The sequence below is a fragment of the Erpetoichthys calabaricus genome, chromosome 9, assembly GCF_900747795.2.
Source record: "Erpetoichthys calabaricus chromosome 9, fErpCal1.3, whole genome shotgun sequence".
In the NCBI taxonomy this organism is placed as follows: domain Eukaryota; kingdom Metazoa; phylum Chordata; class Cladistia; order Polypteriformes; family Polypteridae; genus Erpetoichthys; species Erpetoichthys calabaricus.
Window position 1 is genome coordinate 184644873 of NC_041402.2, and position 27690 is coordinate 184672562.

Consider the following 27690-nt stretch of genomic DNA (forward strand, 5'->3'; position numbering starts at 1 on the left):
TTAAATAAATGCATATATAATATGGATTGACTTTTTAATGTATATGGACCTCTTTGTGTAAATGAATCTTCCAAAATTTATGGACAATTTACAATTAATGTCCTTGGTAAAGCCTTTATTAGCAACCAGAAACCCTGTAACTTTCCCCACAGCTCACATGGAATAGGTTTAATAGTTCTACACTTTCTCTAGCACAGTTAAAAGCATCTTGTAAATTGCACCCAGTAATCCAGATGTGGTCATCCAAATGTTTTATATAGCTTAAACATAATATTTATAAAACCACATTTTACTCAATAAGGGAGCTACATCAAGTCCATATAAATTCTAATTTTTCCTTGGGGCAAATAAAAGATCTAACATCCTATTTACGCTTTTTATTCACCGCTGTCGTTTAACCGGAATACACCAGTCAAGGTGAGATCTTACCAGGTACCTATCTTCCGATGGCCTTGAGCTCTCCTATCAGCAAGAAAACCTGCTCTAAGAATTGTATACATTTCCTTACACTTCTAATAATTTAAAATGTCCCTCTATCGTTTTAGTACGCGGCGATCCTGAAAGCCAAGTAGCTCATGCCTTATGTAAGAAAGACAAACTTCAAAGCATTTTAGATAACGCCTCGCAAAAGCGTTATACATGCTAAACGCGGCCTGTCGGGATCACAACTTTTACTATATAACTTGCATACTTCTAGCTTTTTTTAACCGACTCTGTATCTGCCACTGGGCGATCACAATAAAAATACTCCCAAGTCGCTTTCATAAAGCGCACTTTCCAGCCGTATATGCTTCATTGTATAGTATTGTTACACTCCAATATGTAAATCGTCACCTTAAATTTATATTAAATGTTTATCTTATCTACGTCAATGCACCACATTCAAGAGGCGTTTAGCCGATGTAATAAAACAGTTACACACACAGCGTGGGAAAAGCTGCGGAAGGACTTTAAAAAGGAAATACTGAAGTGACACAACTTCCAGTTTATTGCGCCACATTTCAGTGTTCTACAAATAATTGACGGGAAAAGGTCTACTGTGTACAAGTGAAAAGTAACATTAAACAATTAGTAAAAAGCCAAGCCTGACCCGAGGTCGTAGATACGTTGTCTTACCTGACGCCAGTTTCGATACGTTGTAAATTCCTGAGATGGGATGAACAAACTCAGCCGGAAAAGCGACTTGAGTTCGGACGGCAGACCTTTAGATTCGAAATACTCGAATTCCATCTGAGCAGAGTTGGGAACTGGCACGTAAAGGCACAGGCAGAGCATTGTTTTAAATTTCTCGCAAACAATAAATAAATAAATAATAAATAAATAATTACTATACAGAATATACTACAGCTCTCGCGCCCGCCGCGCTCAGCTGAAAAAAAGCCGGCCGGTCTTGTGACACATGCCTTCTTTTAGACTTCAAGGGCCGCCTCCCTCCTGCGCACCTCCCCGAACCGCCTCCTCATTGGCTGCCGTCTAACGCACCCCCCGCGTCAGCACTGACGTCAAACGTACAGAAGAAGAGCATTCCATACATGGCAAAGCACTGTTTGCGTCACGTCGGAGAAATGACACTGGGGCCCCTAATGGAGATTCCGCTTTAGAGTCCTGTACTGTATCGGTTTTTATTTCTCGGCCTAATATGTGCCCTGCACCCGTGATGCCACATCAGGAATACTCATTTGAAGATATGCTCTTCACGTTACAACAAAGTAATGCCAGCTCTGGAAAATATCAAGTTATGCAGTTTTATCACACCAGTTATAATTAAGACTGAAAACAGTATTCACCAAAATAACTGAAATCAAAATACTGAAATAGGTGTTACAGTGAGAATGTATATCTTATGAAACAGAGTTGGAAATCCTAATGCACTTACCATAGGCATGGTACACATTAGTTTAAAATGGTTACAAGAAGGCATGGTTATTTAGCACCCTATGTGAAAAATAAATAAGACATCATTGAAAACTGGGTATGCAGTTTTGGAATCCATATTACAATGTTGTAACAGCAATGGAGAACATCCTAGAGTAATTCTAAAACTGTGGGGTATGATCTATGAGGAAAGTTGCACAGTGTTTCAGCCTTCAGAGACTAAATGGACATCTACCTATTCACTAGATAGATAGATAGATAGATAGATAGATAGATAGATAGATAGATAGATAGATAGATAGATAGATAGATAGATAGATAGATAGTCCATTAATAAATAAATTACATTATGATAAACAACAAACCCCTCTCAAATATATATCACATTAAAGGAACACAGTCTTCTATAACAAAAGAGTATGCTCTGCCCTTTCATGTATAGTTTGTTTGTGTTACAAGAGGAGTCTAGCCTGTCATTGATGTAGAACCCCAAGAACCTGTAGGAGTGGACCACCTCTACATACACTACCTAAACTGATTTTTAGTGCAGAAAGAATTGTCTGCAACTTAAAACTAAGTTCTCTACCTGGCTCCTCTTTTCTGTCTCATTACCCTTATCAATACATCCCATAAGTGCAGAATCATCAGAAAATTAATGCAATTGACATAACCTGCTGTTATATTTATATCCCAAGGTGTACAGAGTGAAGAGAAAAGGAGACAGGACTGTTTATTGTGGTGCTGTAGTGTTGCTCACATCCGTATCAGAGAGACAGTCCTTCTGTCTCATAAACTGCAGTCTCTCAACAGATAATCCATTATAAGGACACTATAGGCTTGTCAGCCTGCATATGTCTGAGTTTACCCTTAACAGGGATGGCTGGATGGTATTGAAAGCACTGGAAAAAAAAAAGAAAAAAAAACATAATCCTTGCGGTGCTGCCTGCTTTATCCAGGTGAAAGTAAGCCTAGTGGAGCAGACAGATAATTGCATTAATCCAGTTCAAGGTCAGGGGCTCAAAGTCCATCATGGCAGCATTGTGAGCAAGGCATAAATCAAACACGGATTGAGAAACGGTCCACTACAGACACCAATCAACCTAACACACATAACAGAGATACGAAAAGAAAACTGCCAGAAGAAAAATGCACGTTGATGTGGGGAGAATATGCAAATTACACATGTAAAGCGACCCCAGCTTTTAACTTGGGTAAAGCAGGTTAACAAAATGAATAGCTTGATAAACATCTGTGCACATAATTGCTCCATTAGTTACAGAGACAGTTAATGATGGAGGTGATTTTAATAATAACAGTAATGACTCAACTACTGAGCTGTACAGTATGTAGGCCAATAGTACTGCAATACAACTGAACACCCCCTCCAAAAGTCTATCTCCTAGACCACGAATCTCCACCAGCATTCTTTAATTTCATTTTTTGAGACGATCCATTACTAAACATGAGCAATATTTTGACTAATAAACTCAACTTATTACACATTAGTTAAAGATTAATGTGGTGAAGAAAGATAGATAGATAGATAGATAGATAGATAGATAGATAGATAGATAGATAGATAGATAGATTACAATCTTCTTAGTAAGAAAGTTGGTAAGAAGAAAAAAAAAAGACAATAATTATGGGCTAATCTATTAACTAACAATCTTGGAACATAACAAATGTGCCAACAAGAAAATAAAAGAACAAAGCATCAGCCTCTGAGGCACAGTTGTTAGTGCTGCCACCTCACAGCACTAGAGGTCTCAATTATAAAACATTGCATGGATTACATCTTAAAAATATGCTAATGCCAAAACAGGAAAATCTGTCCGCAAAAACAAAATGGATTTATAAAACCTGGAATACAGACACTTCTGTGCAATTCACCTATATACATCACAATCATCTTTTAAATGTGTGTACATGAACACACCTCAGACTCTTCCTGGTTGCCCCCCTGAAACAAACATACATGGACTATGCTAATCAACCTCATAAATATGCAATCATGATTCTGCAGAATTTCACTGGCTGGAAGAGCAGCCTCCCACCTGACGCATCGAGACCAAGCAATCTGAATTCAAGGGTATCTGCCTGGACTATACAACTGACTGTGCAAGAGCATGCGTGGCATTATAGCACCTCTTCTCTGTGTTCTGGAGGTCAGGGAAAGACACGAGGCTCCAGCGTCTTGAGTGTAACCGCTATTACCTGGAACATGTAATGATACAATTGCTGTAACAATGAAGAGTACAGGCCATATGTAACATTGAGGGTTCAGTCAGTTACCTTACCAATAGGCTAGCCACCATGTACAGTACTGTCATGTCTGACAAAGCTACTTTGCCTCAAAATAAATGAGTCACAGGCTGACCCAAGCTACTGTGCCATTAAATCTGTTAATCTCATCTTGGTGTCACAGATGAGTTGTGCGTTAATAGAATGTAACTGCTTACAGTAACAAAATCAGCCTCATTCCCAAAAGGTGCTCTTATAGCCATAAATGCAGTAAATTGCTCAGATTATATGAGGAGAACTGGACAAGGCTGCAAATTGCCTTTTTAAGTTGGTACAAACATATTATGTTTTATATATATAGACCCACACCACATGAAAACTGGATATAGTGCCTGGCTGCTCCGTTTATGGCTTCTAGCACAGCAGGCATGACAGAATGAAGCTTGGCTGAGATATTCCTGACCTGTCGACCAGTTATGAATCCCAATGTTTGCATGAAAAGCTGCACATGGACATTTAAAGCCTCTTTTTGTGCATACAGAAGGTTTTTTAAATATGACCCCTGGTGACTGGGTTTAAATCCTGGGTCTGTGTGAAGTCTCTTGGTGTTCCTGTAGGTTTTTTTTCCCAAGGTTAGATAGACTGGAAGCACTAAATAATCTCAGGGTAAGTGATTGTGTTTTGTCCAGTAACAGAGAGGCATCCTGTGTAAGATTTGTTCCTACTTTCCAGCCCCTCTTGCCAGGTTAGGCTCTGGCCTATAAAACTCTGAAATGCATTGAAAGGGTTAGAATTTACATACAGTAGATAGATGGATAGTTTTATTAAATTGATGAATGGTGTCCACCTAGTTATGTAAAACTGTAAGTCTCTATTCAAAACACTAATTGTATCAGGATACACTGGAAGATGACAAGTTAATGGCTGTACCTGTAGAAGAGAGGAAAATCCATTCTGCTAGGATGGAGCTTGCTGACACATAAGTATATGACAATTTTGGTACACCAATTTAATTCATTCACAGATCTTCACTGAAAGTTCCTGGGCAAGCAGAACTAACCATATCCTTTGCGTTCTAGTGATACACACAGCAAAAAGTCTGTCTTTCCTTTTGTATTGTCAATGCAGACATGTGATGAGCTTCAGATAAAATGTAAGGAGCGCTCCATGCAAATGAGTAATGGTCCGTGTGTTTGCTGTGATTGAGTGCGACTTAACCTAGGGTTGGTTCCTGACTTGTGGGCAGTGCTTCACTGGCCCCTCACTCATTTATAATCGAGTTAAAGAAGGTAAAAAAAAGACTTAGAGAGAAAGTAGACAAGCATGTGGCTTCATTTCTGCACTATAGCCATTTATACAGCAGCATCTATAGGTGAGCTGTGGAGTTGCAATCTATGCTGAAGTAACATTAGGCTTCCAAACATAAATGAAAGGCAAATCCTTTATAAAACACAAAAGTACCACTATAGTAAGCAGCTTGCTGCACATTTTTGTTGGAAATTTTAAAGATTAATGTTCTTTCATTTTTAATATGTTACAGTTTGAAATTGCAGAACAAGAAGGATTAAAGCAGAGTAAAAAACTTGAATGCATTGCTTCTTAAATATTTTATATCAACCTTGTAAAGCAGCCTAGCTGCTCAAAATGTAATAATACCACACATACTGTACACTGGGTCAGACCTGAACACTAGTGGGCAGCTTGCATTGGTAGCCACTCAACTAATACTTGTGTAATAACATACCAGAGGAGTGGAACAAGGTAGAAAACAAACTATACAGTGATGCTAACAGAAGGATTTAGTGGAACCCTTCATGAAAATATAACAACTGTATGCACCAGCATGGAACGAGGCCCTACTCTACTCTTTTATTTCTGTGCTTTATACAATTCTGTTATTTCTCTATATGAAAAACCTGTTATAAAATGAGCTCTGCCGTTGACAGCAGATCTGAATAGATGGTGCATTGGCAGAACACCCAACACTGCTTATCTGGAACAGTGGCTTAACACCAATGAGTTTTAAAGAGTGGGATGCAAGAGATCTTCTTGCTGCCTCCTCATTCATAGATGTAACAGAATGCAACCCCATCACCTGCAGTAAAGAGCAGAGCGGCCATAAACTATCAGTTAGACTGCATGCCATATCAATATTCTGATTTGTTGTGTACTTTTTCTGTGGGCCTTTTCTGTCCAAAATGATCTTATAACAGCATGGTGTTAAAAAATGCAATTAGATAGCAGAGTGGACATGATGACACTGTACATAGCTGACTGAGCGTGTCTAATGCAGTAGCTATGAGAACCTGTTGTGTAAGGAAATGTTTGTTTTACAAACAGACTGCCTTTACATTTGATTTATAAGAGATTAACCACAATACAATTTAGCCAACAAAAGAATACAACATAAGTCAGCACACTATCTGCTGCACGATGGAACAAGAACTCAAAAAAGCCTGATCTAACTGTCATTTGACAGTAACCAGAAATCACACAATATTCAACAGGGCAAAGCTTCAATGCCTTACTATGATTATGATTATTACTCATATAATCGGAGAGGGCTGTCTTTTGTCATTGGATCTTATGATGAGTCATTTGACACATTGTTTCTTATTTGTGGCTCTGACCCTCACTATATTCTAAACTAGTTAAACTGTTCAAAGCTATTGCTTGTCCTATATGTTTGTGTCTATGGTAAATAAGCTTATTACGCTAGTGTTAAAACTAAGGATTATTAGCAGTAACTTCATTTTGGTGCTCAACCTCCTACATAACCTGCAGTGAATGCTAGCATTAGTTTCACAAATTACTGACTTTAATGCAAGATAACTACCTTAAGGTCTGGCAAATAATATGCATGCTATTTGAGGTCAGGTCAAGCATTGGTACAGCACATTGCCACACTCACCACACAACAAAAGAGCTCGGGATCCTGGTTGGTGAAAGGGCAGACACGCGCTCCAGTCCCACCCTGTGAAAATGATCATCTATCTGCCACAGCCAGGTGTTACGGGGGCATCCTCCTGGCCACGTCCATACACTCAGGTACTCAACAATGAGGATCCTGCGAGCCGGATCACCCTCGGGGAATCGCGCCACATGGCCGTAGTGCCGTAACTGACACTCCCTCACAATGCAGGTAATGTGCTTCATTCGGGACTCCATGAGCAACACAAAGTCAAACCAGTGGGACCCAAGGATTCTCTGAAGAGACACCAAAGGAGTCCAGTCTTCATTTCAGGTCACTGGATACTGTCCATATCTCGCAACCATATAGCAAGACAGGAAGCACCAGGACTCTAGAGACTTGGACCTTTGTCCTTTTGCAGAGATAGGGAGCGCCACACACCCCTTTCCAGCGACCTCATGAACCCCCATGCTCTCTCAATCTGTCTACTGACTTCATAGGAAGAGTCACCAGAGACATGAATGTCACTGCCAAGGTAAGTAAACCTTTCAAGGAGGTCAACACTCTCTCCGCAAACAGACACACTGCTGATGACTGTGCCTAAGACGTCATTAAAGGCCTGGATGTTGGTTTTAATCAGGACACTCGCAAGCCCAGACACTCAGACTCCTCACTCAGTCCATTGACAGCCCTGATCAGAACCTTCATTGAAGATCATAGCTTTGTCAGCAAAGTCAAGATCAGTGAATCTCTCTTCACCAAAAGATGCCCCCCACCCTCTGGACCCCACGACCCTGCTCAACACCCAGTCCATGCAACCATTGAACAGAGTAGGAGAAGAACAGACCCCTGATGAACCCCAGAATCAACTGGGAAAAATGCAAAGGTTCTGCCTCCATTCTGCACAGCACTCACAGTACCAGTGTACATTGCGGCCATGACATCCAGCAACTTCGGGGGGATCCCGCAAAGTCTCAGGATGTCCTACAGGGCAGCTCAATCAACTGTGTCGAACACTTTAGGAAAATTAACAAAGGCTATAAAGAATATCTGCTGATATTTGTGTTTGCGCTGAATGAGAACCCTCAGGGCCAGGATGCAGTTGATGGCAGATTTCTTAGTTGTAAAACCAGACTGCTTCGGTTGCTGGTAGGTGAGCAAGTGATCACAAATCCTTTGAGGATGACCCTAGCAAGGATAGACTGCATTTCAAATACAATAAATATGTTATATATGGACTAAGCATACTGTAGTAGATTTGCTTAATTACCCAAAGTTTGGTGTCACTACAGGATTGTCCATCTCATCACACATCTCTCTGAAATGTATTGGACCAACCAGTTACAGTGACCTATGCTGCCCAATCTACCATGCCTACAGGACTGGCACAGTAATTTTGTCATGTTACATATGCCACAGTGCTCACTTTCAGGGCTCAGGAGCTGTCACTTACAGTCTGCTATCCAGTTTCACTGAACTCACTATTTATAGCAGGTCACAAGATGTGGCCATCCCAAAGAGCAGCATGGTGTTTGCAGAGCATCTGATAAGCTAGGATACCACACGTAATAGGCTCATGAGCTCCAAGACTAAGCTTGACAACAAAGCACAATTCCTATCGGATTTCCTACCTGCAGCTATTTCTATACTGATGCGATCATTTTGAGGTCAGCAGTAGCAGCAGCTGATGTACCAAATGGAGTCCATCACCATCAAAACACGATGCACATGACAGTGAATTCCATCCATCCATCCATCCATTGTTAAAGTTCAGGAACATCGGGCTGGAGTCTTTCCCAGTAACATTAAGTACAAGGCAGAAACCAATCCAGAAAAGGGTGCCAGCTAATCACACAGCTCACTCGCACAGGGGCAGTTTATATACACCATAGACAGTACAACACATTAAAGTTAACTAACCATATCACACAATCTTATGATATAAAACCATGTTCTGAGCCTGCTGAATGTATAGCTAAAATGCCCAGGGTACCCAGAGAAACACCCGAAATACTCACAGAGAAACACTGAAGAGCATTTATTTCTCTGAGGTGAAGTGGAGAGGTTACACAAAAATTAAATAAAAGGAATCAATGTGTCAAGGAAAATAACATGTCACACAAGATAGTGATGCTCCAGTCCAAATAAACAAATACTCCACATTTTAGAGGAGTCAGGAAGTGTAAGTCAATGGAGTTTGGTGATCACACGGTTCCTGCTGACAAGGGGTGGGCTTCTGGGATTAAAACCATTGGGGTGTGTTCAGTCTGTTTGCAGCTCCTATCATCCGATACTGAAAGAGATCCTTTTAACCTTTCCAAGTTTGCTCCTCCAGGACCGGAGGTACTCACTACTGCTATGGCAGGCCTTGATTTCTCAGCTATGTAGTTATATGGCTGGATGCCAACACAGTGAAGTCAGTTAAGGTTTTATGTGATCATAGACCAAGGAGTGTTTTGTCACTGTTGTCATTTGTCAAGGCTAGTTATGGCGAGAACATTGCAGGAACAGTTACAGGACTCCAAATGGGAGGCCGTTGAAGTGCTTATGCACCAGGAAGGTGGAGAAAATGATGGCTGACGACAGAAAGCATCAGGCCACCATCCACAAAAGCAGTCAAGCTTGACAGGTATCAACCACAAGTCCCACAAGGACACATAATCTGGTATTCTGTGTTATTCAAGAGACACGGCATAAAAGAAGACCAATCAACATCAATATACTGTACATACTGTACAATGTGAACACTGCAAGGTGATGTGAATCACTCAAAAATTGCACAGGGAGTTATGAATGAAAACAATGGCATTATATATATACTTTATATACACTAGCTGTGCCCCATGGCTCTGCCCGCATAGTAGTGAAACAGGGCAGTGAGGAGGGACCCACCTGGCTCCCCACTCCTGACGTCACGCTTCCCCCTACCCTCGGCCCGTAGCCTCTGTCTCGGATTAGCACGAATATATTGCTCCTGCAATCAAACTATGATTCTTAACACAATGAGAGAAGTCGCAAAATCAACCTGAATGTTCAAGCAAATTCTAGAAAAAAAAACAGATCTAAATCCTTTAAGTAGTTCTCTTGTTCGCCCCCCTCCCCTCAGTTTGCTGTATCCCACTTGGATTTGCACAAATAAATCTTTACCGGGTGGTAGATAAAAGGAGCTGCCTGCCTCAGTTCAGGGAGCCAGTGTCGGGAGGAATGTGAACAAAGCTTGTGAGGAGTGGAGGAGGAAGTGGCAGAGAGATGAAAAGAGTATAAGATACAGAAGAAGAAAAGCTTTACTGTGTGCTGCTTATTGCTGTACTTGTGCTTGTGGCATGGGAAACGCTTACAGAGAAGAGTTTCCCATGAATAAAAACTCTTTCCTTTTCACTTGTGTCTGAGCCTGTTTGCTTTGGGTGTTTGGGGAGGTGGAGCGTCCCCTGGTGGCCAATATATATATCCACAAAATACATTACATACATTAGGTCCTGAACATCATCTTTACAGGTACATGCTGGTACAATCTGGAACATTAAATGAGTTGCAGCACTTAACTAGACTTGAGCTCCCAGTAGGCAGGGCAAGCTTGAATTCAGGGAAGTGTGGTACACCTTGGCTTTGTAACGATGAAAAGGCTGCAGAAAATGTGTGCTCTTAGGTGTTAAATCACAGGCTGTAGTTTCAATGTCCCCAAGAAAGGCACTATATAAATAAAATGTATTATTAATAATAATAATAATAATAAGATGATTCCCTGTGTGACCCTTAGCAAGCAACCTCACCAGACAGTTTGGAAACAGTTGTAAAGCTGCAATTGGACAAAAAACCTTAAAATAAATAAATAAATGTAGTATAAGATCCAGTTCCCCCCACCGTCTTCTTTAGGCGATGTGAGTATATCTACTAAACCGTACCATGTCTGTGCAACACTTAATGATGGTATATACTGAGAATGGTGCTACTGTATATAAAGTAGAACCAAATAAATAAATGTAAAGAGACTTTCAACATTATGCAAAACAAAAACAGTGCACACTACTGGTCAGGACAACCTTTGGCGTTTATTACATTTGATACATCCCATACAAGCTCCCTCTGAAGTTCGATGTGAGAAGCTAAACAGACAAGGGCTCCGACGTACAGTACGTGACACTACAGTGAATTCGTGCAGGCATCCAACCACAAAAACAAGCAGTCTGACATAAACAGGGGGTTATTATTGTCCTGGTCACAACATGCAGCAAAAGGTCAAGATCCCCTGTGCGTCTCCCTGAACTATTTAAACTTGTTTTGTTAGCATGGAAGTCAGAGACGTGACTAAAGGTCAGACTCGGAAAGGAAAAAATATATTGACAGCCTCAGAGGTGTTTCTTTCCTTTTTTTTCCCCTTTGAATTTATTAACCAGCAATGTTTTTAATTCCATGCTGGCAAAAACAAGAAGCCTAGTTGAACTTTCAGATCAGGTTCCAAGGGCAGAGGGAGCATAGTTTAGAGTGTCTAATTGGCACAAATCTAGGATCAGTTTGGATAAAAAGCATGGTGGGGTAACAAAATGCTACCCTGGGTTCATTTGAAATTACAGACATTCTGCCTTTATAGAACAATGTCCTTGAGGCAAAAAGAGGCCTTTCTGTGTGGCTGGCGTGACTACATTTAAATAAATAAATTATAAGCAACAATACAATAATGGCAAGGAGTTCCAAGTTTCAGTTCATGACAAATGCCTATAACATTTCCTGGAGCAGGAGTCTTTAATTTTAGATTCTAAAATGGAGGAAGTTGACTAAGAAGATGACAAGAGACTGGCCAATGTTTCATTTAAAGAGTGAAGATTAGCACAGGTCATTTGTTGGGCTCAATTCATCAGCCTGATGAGCCAGTCACCTGTTGCATATTGTTGTGTCCCAGATAGTGAATGTGCTTTTGGGCTTATGTTAAAACTGATGGCTAGCAAGAGATGACTACAGAGTGGTACACGTGAAACTGTTAGGTGGGTACAACAAACACAAGGTTGGTGCACTCAGAGCTGACTGGTGCCCTCGGTACCCCCTGGCTCTAAATAATGGAACAAGCCCACACAAGCAACTTTTAATCTACTTGAACAGACTCAAGCTCTGTAAAAAACAGTAAACTCTTGATAATACAGGTGGAGTGCACAAGATTTACATTGGACAGCCAGTAGAATTAAAAGACCACAGCATTTGTTGTTCAACCTCAGGCAAACCAAGAAGGTGAAAGATGCACAGGAGTCAGTCTTTCAGCCTTCCTGGGCTTAGCAGAATATGAGAACCTCATCTGCATAAGTCTCTAAATCCTCATAGACCTCTGCTGTCTGACCCAGCAGCTTAAGTGCTCATCACGCTGGCATTTCAATGAAAATAAGACTATGAGAGTACGTAACAGGGTATTATTGACAGGTGAAGGTCACATACTGTATGACAGTATAACTGTTCCTAGCAAGTGCTTGCAAAGTTCAGACAAGTACAATGTTCTGTGATGGAGATTTTGGGATCAGAAGAAACAGAAATGACTTTAAATTATTTTATCTCCCAGAACTTACAACATTCAGCAAAGCTAATTAGTCAGTGAAGTTTCAGGGATATCAATCTGTCCAGTTAGGAAGCACAAGCGATTGTGAATCAACTTCACCTGCTTTGCTGCAAATGAAAGTGACAACAGGTACACTGGAGAGGAAGCAGCAAGACAACCGCCCAAAAAGGGATTGGTGGCCACAGACAGTTGCTCTGTCCTGATCCTTCCTTTTCTGTTTTGCTAGTGTCTTTGTCACTACTGGTAGCATATGGTGGTACCTGCAGCCATTCAGGTTGCACAGATAGTCCAGCTCCTCCACGATGGCACATCCATACAGTGGTGTGAAAAACTATTTGCCCCCTTCCTGATTTCTTATTCTTTTGCATGTTTGTCACACAAAATGTTTCTGATCATCAAACACATTTAACCATTAGTCAAATATAACACAAGTAAACACAAAATGCAGTTTGTAAATGGTGGTTTTTATTATTTAGGGAGAAAAAAAAATCCAAACCTACATGGCCCTGTGTGAAAAAGTAATTGCCCCCTGAACCTAATAACTGGTTGGGCCACCCTTAGCAGCAATAACTTCAATCAAGCGTTTGCGATAACTTGCAATGAGTCTATTACAGCGCTCTGGAGGAATTTTGGCCCACTCATCTTTGCAAAATTGTTCTAATTCAGCTTTATTTGAGGGTTTTCTAGCATGAACCGCCTTTTTAAGGTCATGCCATAGCATCTCAATTGGATTCAGGTCAGGACTTTGACTAGGCCACTCCAAAGTCTTCATTTTGTTTTTCTTCAGCCATTCAGAGGTGGATTTGCTGGTGTGTTTTGGGTCATTGTCCTGTTGCAGCACCCAAGATCGCTTCAGCTTGAGTTGACGAACAGATGGCCGGACATTCTCCTTCAGGATTTTTTGGTAGACAGTAGAATTCATGGTTCCATCTATCACAGCAAGCCTTCCAGGTCCTGAAGCAGCAAAACAACCCCAGACCATCACACTACCACCACCATATTTTACTGTTGGTATGATGTTCTTTTTCTGAAATGCTGTGTTCCTTTTACGCCAGATGTAACGGGACATTTGCCTTCCAAAAAGTTCAACTTTTGTCTCATCAGTCCACAAGGTATTTTCCCAAAAGTCTTGGCAATCATTGAGATGTTTCTTAGCAAAATTGAGACGAGCCCTAATGTTCTTTTTGCTTAACAGTGGTTTGCGTCTTGGAAATCTGCCATGCAGGCCGTTTTTGCCCAGTCTCTTTCTTATGGTGGAGTCGTGAACACTGACCTTAATTGAGGCAAGTGAGGCCTGCAGTTCTTTAGACGTTGTCCTGGGGTCTTTTGTGACCTCTCGGATGAGTCGTCTCTGCGCTCTTGGGGTAATTTTGGTCGGCCGGCCACTCCTGGGAAGGTTCACCACTGTTCCATGTTTTTGCCATTTGTGGATAATGGCTCTCACTGTGGTTCGCTGGAGTCCCAAAGCTTTAGAAATGGCTTTATAACCTTTACCAGACTGATAGATCTCAATTACTTCTGTTCTCATTTGTTCCTGAATTTCTTTGGATCTTGGCATGATGTCTAGCTTTTGAGGTGCTTTTGGTCTACTTCTCTGTGTCAGGCAGCTCCTATTTAAGTGATTTCTTGATTGAAACAGGTGTGGCAGTAATCAGGCCTGGGGGTGGCTACGGAAATTGAACTCAGGTGTGATACACCACAGTTAGGTTATTTTTTAACAAGGGGGCAATTACTTTTTCACACAGGGCCATGTAGGTTTGGATTTTTTTTCTCCCTAAATAATAAAAACCATCATTTAAAAACTGCATTTTGTGTTTACTTGTGTTATATTTGACTAATGGTTAAATGTGTTTGATGATCAGAAACATTTTGTGTGACAAACATGCAAAAGAATAAGAAATCAGGAAGGGGGCAAATAGTTTTTCACACCACTGTATGTGCCATCACAAGAAGGATGGCTGCGTCTCCCAGCACAGTGTCAAGAGCATAGAGGAGATACCAGGAGATAGGCTGTTACACGAGGACAGTTGGACAGGTCTGTAGAAGGGCATCCACCCAGCGGCAGGACTGGTATCTGCTCCTTTATGTGAGGAGAAACAGGAGTAGCACTGCCAGAGCCCCACAAAATGACCTCCAGCTGGCTACTGGTCTGCATGTTTCTGACCAAACTGTCAGAAACAGACTCCATGAGAGGGCATGAGGGCCCGACATCCTTTAGTGGGACCTGCTCAAAGCCTCTCACCGTGCAGCTATACTAGAATTTGCCAGAAAATTGCCAGCTCCGCCATTAGTGCCCCATTCTCTTCACAGATGTGACAGGCGTGAAAGGGTCTGGAGACACCGTGGTGAATGCAACATCATCCAATATGACCAGAATTGTGGTGGGTCAGTGGTGGTCTGGGGAGGCATATCCTTGGAGGGTCATATAAAACCTTCAAACCTACCATACATTAAAGATTTCAGTTTTTTCATACATATTAGGAAGTTTCTCAAAGCTCAAAGAACCAACTATATACTATAACATATACAAAGAACCCTTCCTAGAATTAAATGGTTCTTTGTCAAGCAGTGGTTCTATGAAGAACCAAACAACCCAGTAAAGAACTGTAAAATCCCATTAAAGAGCTGATCTTTTTAAGAGTGTAGTTATTTTATGAGATCTCAAAATGACCTGGTTGCTATCTGAAGAGGTCTCCAAATGTAATGCTGATACCTTATAATGTATTTCAGATATCTTAAAATTGACTCGTGTTTGAGAAGTCTAAAATACATTTTTTAGATATGTCAAATTAAATAAAGTTCTATCTGTCGAAATACCCAGAGTTCCGTAAACACGTCCATCTTCCATTTGACATACTTTAAAAAATATTGCAAACATTTCACACTAACAAACCTATTTAATCCGGATGGCTATACTCTATCTCACTGCTTAGGATACAAGGAAGTAATCGGCACTCGATGAGGAGCCAGTTCACTGGGTCCAGTTACACAAGCGCACACAGGGCCAGTTTACCATCATCAATCAATCTAACATGCATGTCTTTGGGGAATGAAGGAGAACCCAGAGGTCATCCCATAAGGCACAGGATTCAAACCCCTGAGGGAGCAGTGCTAACCACTGCAGCGCAGTTTCTATGAAAATATAAATTCTTCCATCACTCCCCATAATGATCTGCAGTCCTGAGCTCTGGACCCTGCGTTAAAGTACAGGGCAATCCCAAAGTAGTAACCATAATTATCAGGGAGCAATGTGCAATGTAAAAGGCCTTTCAGCTGGCACCTATGAGACTGAGGTGACTTCTGTATTGAACCCCCCCCCCCCCCCCCCCAAACCCTATTCCCCTTCAGTATATAATTCTGGGACTTTCCTTACTTCCTCTAAACACCTTACATTATTGCACAGCATCAGATGTAGCTTCTGCCAATCTTTCTCATAACAGTGCTGTGTAAGGCCCTTTCCTCCTTGAGTAGTGAGACTTTAGGCCATTGCTTCAGTTACCTAGCCACATCTCTACAACATACTATGGGTATAAGCTGCTTTCCTTTTTATTATACGAGGGGGCTTTGCCCCCTGCTCGCCCAAGCAAACCCCCGCCTATGCCAACCACTTCACGTCTCTGCTGCTCGCATTGTGAAGAGACACGGTCACTCCTCCGACACCCCCTCTTAAATGGTGATACAATGGGAAACACATACAGTTTTTTTTTCTACCTCCACTTTGCTCGATCAGCTGCTGGCTTGCTGCTGCTGCTCCGTGCCACATGATCTGCATTTCACACAGTGCACTTCTGTGTCATATCACCTATGTCCATATATTCGATCTCTTTTCTCTTTTCATCAATATCACATTGAATTTTGAATCCGTGTTTGGAATTACATCGTGGCAACGCAACGTATAACTGCCTGTGAGTGAATATCATTTCTTTCTCTCTACAAGAAATGTGTCTGACATAACCACACAGGACTTTTCCAAATCTCTTCTTTGCATAAGCTCTTGTCTCGCAGGACTTCCGCTCGGCACGAAGACTCATCTCGCAGGACATGAAAGTGTCTCTGAGACAATCACGTCTCGTCTCCTTTCAAGATTTTTTTTTATAATAGAGAGATAATATGTCCATTACCGGGGTAGCACTGCTGCCTCGCAGTAAGGAGACCTGAGTTCGCTTCCCAGGTCCTCCCTGCATGGAGTTTGTGTGTTCTCCCCGTGTCTGCGTGGGTTTCCTCTGGGTACTCCGGTTTCCTCCCACAGTCCAAAGACATGCAGGTTAGGTGCATTGGCAATCCTAAATTGTCCCTAGTGTGTGCTTGGTGTGTGTGTGTGTGTGTGTGTGTGTGTGTGTGTGTGTGTTCCCTGCCCAGGGTTTGTTTCTTGCCTTGCGCCCTGTGCTGGCTGGGTTTGGCTCCAGCAGACCCCTGTGACCCTGTAGTTAGGATATGGTGGGTTGGATAATGGATGGATGGATGTCCATTATCAAATGTTTCAGACACTTCTAACTTATTAAGACAAAAGTACATAATCACAATGAGTGTTCAGTTATCCATACACCACAGCTAGTAATTCACTGAACCTCTGCCTGAAATCAAACTGGCTAAATTCTGGGAATTACATTGTCAAAATAAGTCATCATAAAGTACAAGGGGTAGCAGAGTTGGAGTAATTATGAAAAAAGTTAAGAGAAAGGAAGGAAAAAAAGCAACTGCTCAGAAATGGCTTCATAGTTTTTAAAATAGACTTTTAAATGGTCTCAGGCTGAAGGGTAATTTCTCAGCTCTTTTAAAAGAACTAAAATCTTGGAATGACAGACTGACTAGGCTCCAGTTAGGATTGATAGCCCAGGACATATTAGCAAATGGAAACACTACTGTGTCTAGAGGTGTGCTAATATGTTGATTTTGTAGCACCAAGAAATCAGCCTCGTAAGATCAGGAAGTATTACTAGATATTTAAGAAAGGATTTCACAAAATTCTGCACATCTGGAAATTAACCTGAATTTGAACTTTATGCTAAAGACCGCCAGGCACCCTAAAGTTTACGTTTCAAGAATTAAAGTATAACGCTTGATTTGACTTCTTTTAGTCAAAACCTTGCCCGGTATTATGTCCACCGTTAGCTGAACGCTGCTCCAGTGTTGTGCAGAACTGACCAGGAATATTTTTTTTTTTGGTATTTGGATAAACAGGTTAGAGTGCATATTTTCCTTATTTGATATACTGCATTTTACTTTACCAAAAACTATGAAAGTTTTTATATTAAATAATGATTTTTCTATCCACTTACTAACCCTACTTAACCAGATTCAGGTAGCACGGAGCACAAGGCAGGAACCAACTCTGAATGTGGCACCAGTCCATCACAGGGCACACTCATGCACACTGGGCCATTTTAGTAGCTTGTGTCTGTAGTGTTGCTCTGCCTTCCACTCGATTGTCCCTTAATAATTCTGCACCAGTAGGCAATACATATTTTGCATTGTACTATAAGATTTAATGACATATAAACCAAATCAAATTGAATTTAGAGTCAATTATCATCCTAAACTGCACATCTTTGGGATGTGAGGGGAAAATCCCATTCGAACAGAAGAGCAATGTGTGCTCTTCTCAGACTATGGAATTGTGAGGCACTATGCAAACACAACTCAACGGTGCTAGATTAAAATTTTTTACATATATATGAGGTCGATCTGGAGTCAAATGTATTGATAACCCACTTAAACAAAACAGTTAAAAAGACAATTCACTTGCCTTATAATTTTATTTCCAAGCTGGACACCAAAAGTGCTGCTATCCAGAATACCCCCATGCTGTACTCTTCCCACTTTTCTGATTTACTGAAAAATGTCTACAAAAAAAAAGTCAGTAATATTGGGCAGTCATACCTGTTTGAGATTCTCAGGAGGGGCCATCATGATGAGTATAAGAGGCTGATTCTTCTTGTCTTTCACAAGGCCTCTGTTCTCCTGGGGAGTTGCTCGCCTTTCTGTATCCTGATCTTCCCGTTTCACCTGACCTGAGGGTTCACATACTGCGCTCCTGGCCAACGTCCGTGCTGCAAAGTCCCACAGTTTGGAGAGCAGCATCTCTCCGCCAGTCAGCTACACAATCTGTCTGAACTGAAACAAACACACAATAGGGGGTGTATCGTGGGGGTAGGGAGCAACCGAGGCTCCACTCTGACTCCCAAACTACAAGGGACCTGCCAACAAGCCTCTCGCTCTATCAGGACGCCTCTCTAGACATGACTTTCATTCACTGGCCTGCCTAGCAACACTGCTATACAGCCGGTCTGCTTTAACATGCTTTCAGACAATTCCATTTGGCCACTTAGCTGAAATGAAATTAAAGAACAATCTTGCCTTTTAAATAGTGTGAGGGAGAAATCCAATAAAGATAACCTTCTGCCGATGTGTCTGCCAGGCAAATGCTTCAGCACTCTGGCTGACGGGAGTTGTTCACTGAAGTGTTGCATATATATATATATATATATATTTTAAATGACTAAACACATCACCAGGCCCAGGGTGGTCACCATTCCCAAAGTTGCTACACTTTATCTCTTCTTCACTTTACCTGCAACCACAATGCTCTGTGCAGCTGACAATGTCAGTCGTAGACGAGCCCAACTCAGCCAGGAGGCGGAATGCACCACAGTAACAGACGAAAAAGGTGCGCATCAAAGCTGCGTCCTCACTGCAGCTGTGCTGTGACCAATGGCAATGCCTCACATGAGCAGAGGTACTGCCAAAGCCCTGCAATTCCCCAGCAGTTAAATGAAAAAAAGAAAGAAGTCCTTAGATTGGCTGGATTTGGCCAAAGACGAAACAGAGAAGGGGTCCTTTCCTCCTTCTGCTCCTCCTCCCCTCCTTCAATCTCAGAAAATGAAATCTGCTGACGATAATAGTCAATGCTCGACTGCAGTCATGCCATTAGTCTGGGAAGGTTGCTGTAGCAACTCACATCAGTCTGCGACAGCCGAGCTGTGTATTGAAGTTGGGTTTTATTCTCAATAGCTGCTAGTGCATATGAATATTCACCAGCTCTGCCAGAATGCTACGTTTGGTTTCACACGTATGCAGAAGCTTTCTCCGTCAGTCTTGCCAAAATTTGAACGTGCCATGGGTGGGCAGTAAGTGTTCCTTGAAAATGGAACCGTGGTGTCTGTAAGGTGTTCAAACTATGACAAAGTAATACACACAATCAAAAAACATGGGAATCGCCTGAATGAGTTCAGTCACAGCAGCTGCGTGGCACAACGGGTCACACATCCATGCAAAAATAATTACTGTGTCTATCAAAGGCAGGGAATGTCCATTAGACCTGTGGATTTGAGCTAGAACTTCTACATCTGGTAGAATTGAGAGTGGCTAGTTAATGCCAGTGGCGGTCACGGGTTAGGCCTTATCCAACTGAATCATATTTATTAACATTAGACACTGTGGGTTGGAGGCGGTGGCACTGACCAGAAAGCAGGAGAAAGAGCTGGAGGTAGCAGAGTTAAAGATGCCAAGATTTGCATTGTGTGTGACGAGGATGAAACGAGGACATTAGAGGGTCAGCTCAAGTTGGACGGTTGGGAGACAAAGTCAGAGAGGCGAGATTGCGTTGGTTTGGACATGTGCAGAGAAGAGATGCTGGGTATATTGGGTGAAGGATGCTACGGATAGAGCTGCCAGGGAAAAGGGAAAGAGGAAGGCCTAAGAGAAGGTTTATGGATGTGGTGAGAGAGGACATGCAGGTGATGGGGGTAACAGAACAAGATGCAGAGGACAGAAAGGTATGGAAGAAGATGATCTGCTGTGGCAACTCCTAACGGGAGCAGCCGAAACAAGAAGAAGAAGAAGAAGAAGACACTACAGTTAGTTCTGGTTGTTAATTCCACAGGCTCAGAAAGTTGGGGTAAAAATATATGGCACAGTACAACGACATAGCACACACAAATTACTAAACCGCGTAATGACAATCTACTATATAATAAAACACTAAAGTATGTGTGAACAGTCCCTCTGAGCAATCTGATTGGTCAGTTTGGCTTTAGTGACATGACAAAGAGGAACTGTGAGTGTGAGACACACAAGGAGAAATGGCACAGGAGGTACACAGAGGGAGTCACCTTCAAAGACAGCAAGTACAAAAGCGGACAGGATGTGAGAAAGCCTCCCAGAAAATAATGACAGAGTCTGAGAAGCAGGCTTTACGGGAACACACTGGCGAAGAGGAAGCGCCAGTGAAGAAACATTCACACCACCGAATGCTGAGGAAGTACTGAGGAAACAAATATTTTTCAATGTCTCTGTTACCCATCTTCGATAGGCAGCATGGCTAGTTTTATAATAAATATATCAGAAATAAACAACATTTATCAAACAGTAAAAATACCAATAAATTTGGATCACTAGTGCAGACTGATTGGTAGTACAGGTGCTTGCCTATTGTACGTGCAAAGTGTATGGTTATCCTTTCACAGTAGGTTTTTGAGTCTGCAGTGGACACCTAGTTTACAAATGTTCAGTTCTGTTTCAGCATTACTGTATGTGACATTCTGCATGTAAGTTTATATCACATGCACAGACAAGTCCACCAAAATTCAGAGGTGCTTGATCAGATCGCTAGGCAAACAAGGTCAAATTAAGTGAATAACCAATAAGGTTATTTTCTTTAGACTGTTATATCTTTAACATCCCTAATTGTGACAAGTTTTATTAGATGTTTTATGTCTTACTTTAAGACTGCTGTAGCCTGTTTTATTCCTTTCTGTTTCTAACATAAAGTTCATATACAATATGTGAGTTATCATACTAATAACCTGATCCCACACCCCAAAAATGTACATGGCACCCTGTTTAAGGTTTTTCTGCCATCTTATGCCCATCACAGGCTTCAACAGCATGGCAACCCTGATCTGGAACAAGGAGGTTTGAAAATATTAGGTAATACTGTATATCAAGTACAACATGCTTATACCTGCTTTATACACATGGGTACACATCCACACACACACAAATGCACAACACTTATTTAAGACAAGGTTATTTTGTAAAAATAAAACAGGCAATGTCAAACAAACAACTGGGAGCCATAGTACTGATCCCGAAACCTTCTGGTACACAGTTTGGCTCCAAGAAGAGGCAGGGCCATTTCATGCACTACAGAAACAATGTGACCACTTGGGGCCTTAAGGCCAGTGCGGGGCATCTAACCAACACAGAGCAAGGAACTGGACTCCAGAAAAGGCATATTAGCGCTTCAAGAAGGTACAAAACAAACATCCATCCATCATCCAACCCACTATATCCTAACTACAGGGTCACAGGGGTCTGCTGGAGCCAATCCCAGCCAACACAGGGTGCAAGGCAGGAAACAAACTCCGGGCAGGGCGCCAGCCCACCACAGGGCATGCACTCACACACACACACACACCAAGCACAATTTAGAATTGCCAAAGCACCTAACCTGCATGTCTTTGGACTGTGGGAGGAAACCGGAGTACCCGGAGGAAACCCACGCAAACACTGGGAGAACATACAAACTCCACGCAAGGAGGACCCGGGAAGCAAACCCAGGTCTCCTAACTGCAAGGCAGCAGCGCTATCCACTGCACAACTGTGCCACCCCAACAAACATATACAAGGAAATGTAAACGTGCATCTATACCTTTCCATTATACTGGACTTAGCAGACCAAGCTCACATCCAATGCTGGAGTAGCCAAGGTTCAAGGTAAAATGACTCACTTAAAACAGAAAACCAGCTCATTCCATACACTGGAAGTGGGAACATTTGCTAGTATTTTAATTCTACTATCATAACCTACAAGTATATTAGCAAATGAGCAATACTAAATAAACGCAGCATGAGGTGTTTGCAGAATCCTTTTTAATTTTATAAATGAGTTGCTTTGTATGGTGGGGCACCCCTGAATTGAATTAAGCATGTTAAACCATGGATGGATGTTGCCATTTTATAGACTGGGTTGCCCATTCATGTTTGGTTCCTGTCCTGCAGCAATATCGCTTGGGTATGTCCCAGCTCCCTTCAGCTCTAAAATGTATGAAACTGGTTCAGTAAATGGATGTAGGGTGTATGGGGCTTTGTATTTAGGTTGTCTTCCTATAATTTTTAAAACTGGACTTTGACAAGATAATAACAATACTACGGAGAAGAGCGACACCCACTGGTCAGAATATTTATTGTACACCTGGCCAAAATTAAAGGAGAAGTTTGGTATTTAGATAGATAGATAGATAGATAGATAGATAGATAGATAGATAGATAGATAGATAGATAGATAGATACTTTATTAATCCCAAGGGGAAATTCACATACTCCAGCAGCAGCATACTGATAAAGAAACAATACTAAATTAAAGAGTGATAAAAATGCAGGTATTTTTAAAGTTGATGTTCATTCGTGGTCATGGCATAAATTCATATTTTACATGTCATGTGTGTAGAATGTCCCTGGTTCGATAAAAAAGGAGAGGCCTCATCTCCTATATTAGCAGCCTTTATAAATTGGCTGAAGAGTGCTATAATAATCTAAATACAAGTCTGCATTTATTGTGAAAAAATATTTTTTTATAATTTAAACAGAATTTTGTTTGACTTGATAACCAGTTCTTTTCTCTCCTTAGTCTGCTATTCTTCTTGCCTCGCTGAATATATAAAACTCAATTGCATGTTTTCTCCATTGTTAATATCTTAGTGGCAGTGCGAATAATAGAAGATGCTATTTTAATAATAATAATAATGTAGTGCTTCTCTAACCAATTCAAACTGATTATATACAGTAGTACATTTTTATAATGTGGATTAGTCAGTCAGTCAGTCATTATCCAAACCGCTATATCCTTACACAGGGTCATGGGGGTCCGCTGGAGCCAATCCCAGCCAGCACAGGGCACAAGGCAGGAACAAATCCCGGGCAGGGCGCCAGCCCACCGCAGGGCACACACACCAAGCACACACTAGGGACAGTTTAGGATCGCCAAGGCACCTAACCTGCATGTCTTTTAACAGTGGGAGGAAACTGGAGAACCCAGAGGAAACCCTACTGTGGTTTACTTTGACATAATTCGGGAAAACACACTAGAGGATGTGAGTAGACTCTAGTGAATATTAACAAAACCGATGCTTTAAATTACTATTTGTATTCTGGAGGACTGTCCCCCAGACACCATACCTGTGGATTTCATCAGCAACAGCCTGAAGCCACTCCAGGGTCACTGATGCACAATTCCCCTTTCCCTCCAAAGCTACATGAATTCTCCTGTGGTTATTGTTAAGTTTTTTAAACATTAGTTTATGAGATCACCCCACCATTTATCTAACCTTTGGGGGTGTAGCCTCCAGTGACTTAAATACCCATGAAGTTTCCAATTTGTGCAGCCTATCTTTCTATTGGCAATGCATGCTAAAAGGTGGCTCGAGCCGCTTTTTTTAATTCCCACCCTGCCCTTGTGCTAAAGTCTTCTTGCAGCTCCTGCAAGCAGCACTAACACCGCATCCTGTACTTCAAAATATGAAGTCAGGTCCTATAAGGACTCCTGCAGAAATGCATGGCTCTGATTGGCAATCCGCTGCTGTGTAAATTCAACAAAGCGTTAGCCAAATGCTGTGTCATATAATCAAACACACCCTGGCAAGTAAAATAAACATTTTTTAAATTCACTTGTCACTTTTGAGTTTGTTGTGAGCATTAGTTTATCCTTTGAAAGTGATGCATCATGAATGTCAACTAAGACCTAAGGTGCTTGATTTTTAAACATCCTAAGCAGCATGCAAACAGTGGCTGGTTTTCTTTCTCATAATGACAATGGATACTAACTGCCATATTGTTGTCATTTTCATGACTTTAAAATCTTCATTTATGAGTCTTTACAAAGTGGATGACGTTACTCCCAGCTGTCTTGCAACAGCATGCCGGTTTACGCCAATCACGGTAGAGCTTTGGGTGCGACTGTAGTCTGTTCCACTAATGACATTTTGTGTTGGCACATCCTGACTTAAATAGGGAGCTATAGCTTAAAACCAATAACTCTGAATGATACAGCAGCTAAAAAGGCTCTAAATTAATTCTGAATCTTCTTCCTCAGCAACCCACTGCTACCTGCAGCACTCAGAATCACACCCTGTACCTCATATATCTGTAGTACTAGGGTGCTGTACCGTGTTAGCCATTATGAATGTAGAGAAAAGCCAAGCAAAATGACACCTTTTATTGGCTAACTAGAAAGATTACAATATGCAAGCTTTCGAGGCAACTCGGGCCCCTTCTTCAGGCAAGATCTTGCCTGAAGAAGGGGCCTGAGTTGCCTCGAAAGCTTGCATATTGTAATCTTTCTAGTTAGCCAATAAAAGGTGTCATTTTGCTTGGCTTTTCTCTACCCTGTACCTCATAAAATTAGGCACTGATGATAGCAGTAGTATTTTTGCCTGTGCACAGTACACTGAAATACTTTATTGTATTCTTACTTTTCCAACCATCATACGACATGTATTAAAATAAATTGGCTCTTGTGATTGCTGTGGGGATACACATCTCCGGTACATGCTTTCATTAACTTTTTTTGCATGGTGATTTTTTCACCAGTGTTACCAGAAACCAACACCCCCATTTGTTTTTCTTTCAGTTCCTTAACTTTGTTGCCTCCTTGCTCTCATTTAGGCAATCTGGTTAGCAGGCTATGATGCAGTGTGGTCTCCAGAAAGTGTTTCTGTAACAGCTACATTGCAGCAAGTCTTCCTCTTTTGTCACATCTGTGTAACAGGAGGAGGAGGAGGAGGCTCCAAGTGACAAAATCACAACCATCCATCATCCTGTCAAAGTACCCCAAGCCAACTGAAGGGGGCTTTATGTGGGACAGCCATATCACCCCCATGAAGGTATAAAAATAGCAGTACTTCGGTGCACTCTTCCAATTGATAAGCTATTTACCAGATGCCCTTGTTTCACAAAGAGAGTTTTTCTATTAAGGAGAAATAGAATTAACGCTGCTTCATGCTGTGGAGTCATTGTTCCGGAATGTTTTTCACTTTATGCAGCTACATGAATCAAGCTTCACAACATCACATTCACAAAGTAGCTGAATCCAATTCAGTGTCGCAGGAAGTTGGAGGCTATTCTGGCGGCATCAGGCACAAAGCATGAATAAATCCTGGATAGGGCACAAGTCCTTCACAGCACACACACACTTTTAGTCAATGTCAGTACTTAATTCTGTGATGACCAGTTTGAGTCCTCTGACGTTTACTGGGCAGTGAGCTGGCATGTGGGTTTAGCTACTAAGTCTTTTGTGGGTTTGACGATGCCTCATCCAGTCATCACTGGTGTTTATGTTTCGAGGAAGAGTCTATAACTGCTTCCAAACATTTAAATAAAGCACTTCAATGAACAAAAATGAAAAAGCTAAAATGCTAAGTCCTTTACAGAATATTTAGCATTTGGTAAGCCATTAAAAATCTCCTAAAGCTAATCTGAAAGAACAGATAAGATAAAATGTAAACAATAGAAAGGCTGAAAGATGGCTTGGCTCTCCTCTGCTCCATTCACACTGGGAAGGAGAACTGCTTGGAGGTAGACAGCTTGAAAAATGTGACATGTTTATTTAGGTATCAGCTAAAATAGTTTAAGGTTTACAAAACTACTTGGTGTTTCGCTATGGAGAAATTAGGGGGGGGGGGGGGATTAAGACGGCTTCCTTTCACACTTATAAGCTTTCACAGGAATGTTGTGAAAAATTACCAGGTTGATGTTACACAAAGACGAAAGCAGACTGAATATCATGGGAAACACAATCTATGAATTTTCAGGACTACTAGCCTACCACACTATCCAGGAATGTATTACTTGATTTTATAAGAAAAGAGGCACATAAAATTCCATGATAACTGGTGACATTCATGCAAGTGAATTGGTCATCAAGTGATGACACAAGTTTGTTTCATCAAAGTCACTCCACCCAGAGATGTACATTGTCATGTAACACTCAAGAACTGTAAACAATATGAATGCACAGTGAGACAGGCAAAGTGCTCTAAATACAAACACTCCCATTCTCGCAGCCCATTCTAGAATCCACTTACAGTTGGGAGCATGTGATGATAGTGCATTGCTGCACCCACCACACAAAGAACCACCTGAATTGAGACCGGAGTACAGCACTGGAAGAGTGTGAGGTTTTTTACGGTGGTTGGAGTGCCAATCCTGCCACTAACCCCCAAGTTTTCCCTGTAAGTTGGAGGACCTGCTTGCAGGGGCAGATGCAGATTAACGTCATACCCAGTATGAAGCAATTGAAGGTTAATGGCCTTGCTCAAGGGCCCAACGGAGCAGAGTCACTTCTGACGTTTACAGGATTCAAACCGGCAATCTTCCGGTTGCCAGCACAGATCCCTAGCCTTACGGACTCCTGTCTAATGCTGGACAGCAATATGGGTATATACTTGAACCACTGCAGATTACTGGTGCTGACATCAGTCCACAACCAAGAATAAATCGCATAAGTTGGACTAAATTTAGCCCACCTTTCCTCTCTGATTTAGTGTTAATGATTGCAGAGAAAAATGTAAATGTGAACGCAAACCAGGCCCTGGGACTTCTCATAATGACAAGCAATGTCAGTGCGACCAAAGAAAATCAAATCTGCATAGATAGTGCCATGTATGCCCATCAGAGGGTTACCCTCCAAGTTCCTCCCAGGTATGTGGTACCACCCCAGATTGAAAGGGAGCATTGCCGCTAACTGTCTAGTCTTTTTCTTCCTCCACAGTTCAGAGAAACTGCCCAGTGAGGGCAACTGATTCCACCCCTTCTGGTCCCTGGACCATAAAAGCACAACTGCCCGGAAGGAGGCGTCACTCTTAACCAAGCGACCAGAGTAGGGAATCCATTCCCAGACATTTTTGAAACTGCTGTAATTCCCGGGAAAATGGGAATGGCCAAGCTCACATATATAGCGTGTAAAAGTGTAAAAATCGATCAAGAAATAACAGAGTTATAGTTGAAAGTAATTAAGGTGGCACCATTACTGCAGCTTGCACTTCATCAGACAACAGCTTTGAACAGCGACTTGAAATTGCAATGCGTCAGTCTGTTGCATCCGCATTATCTGTGCCAAGAAACTTGG

General features: G+C 41.6%; 1 protein-coding gene across 4 annotated transcripts in view; it reads right to left on the reverse strand.

The window, feature by feature from the left end:
* The window catches only part of LOC114656956 (calcium-binding mitochondrial carrier protein SCaMC-2-B), a 69405-nt gene that overhangs the window by 15343 nt on the left and 26372 nt on the right, over positions 1–27690 (reverse strand). The window contains exon 1 of one of the 4 annotated variants that reach the window (XM_051932350.1): positions 1117–1399. The exons of 2 other annotated variants lie outside the window; for them this stretch is intronic. In XM_051932350.1, the coding sequence (XP_051788310.1) occupies positions 1117–1275 (159 nt within the window). In that variant the 5' untranslated portion in view covers positions 1276–1399. Of the gene's footprint in view, positions 1–1116; positions 1400–27690 lie in introns of those variants that run through there. One more of the 4 variants, XM_028808611.2, reaches the window with a different exon arrangement.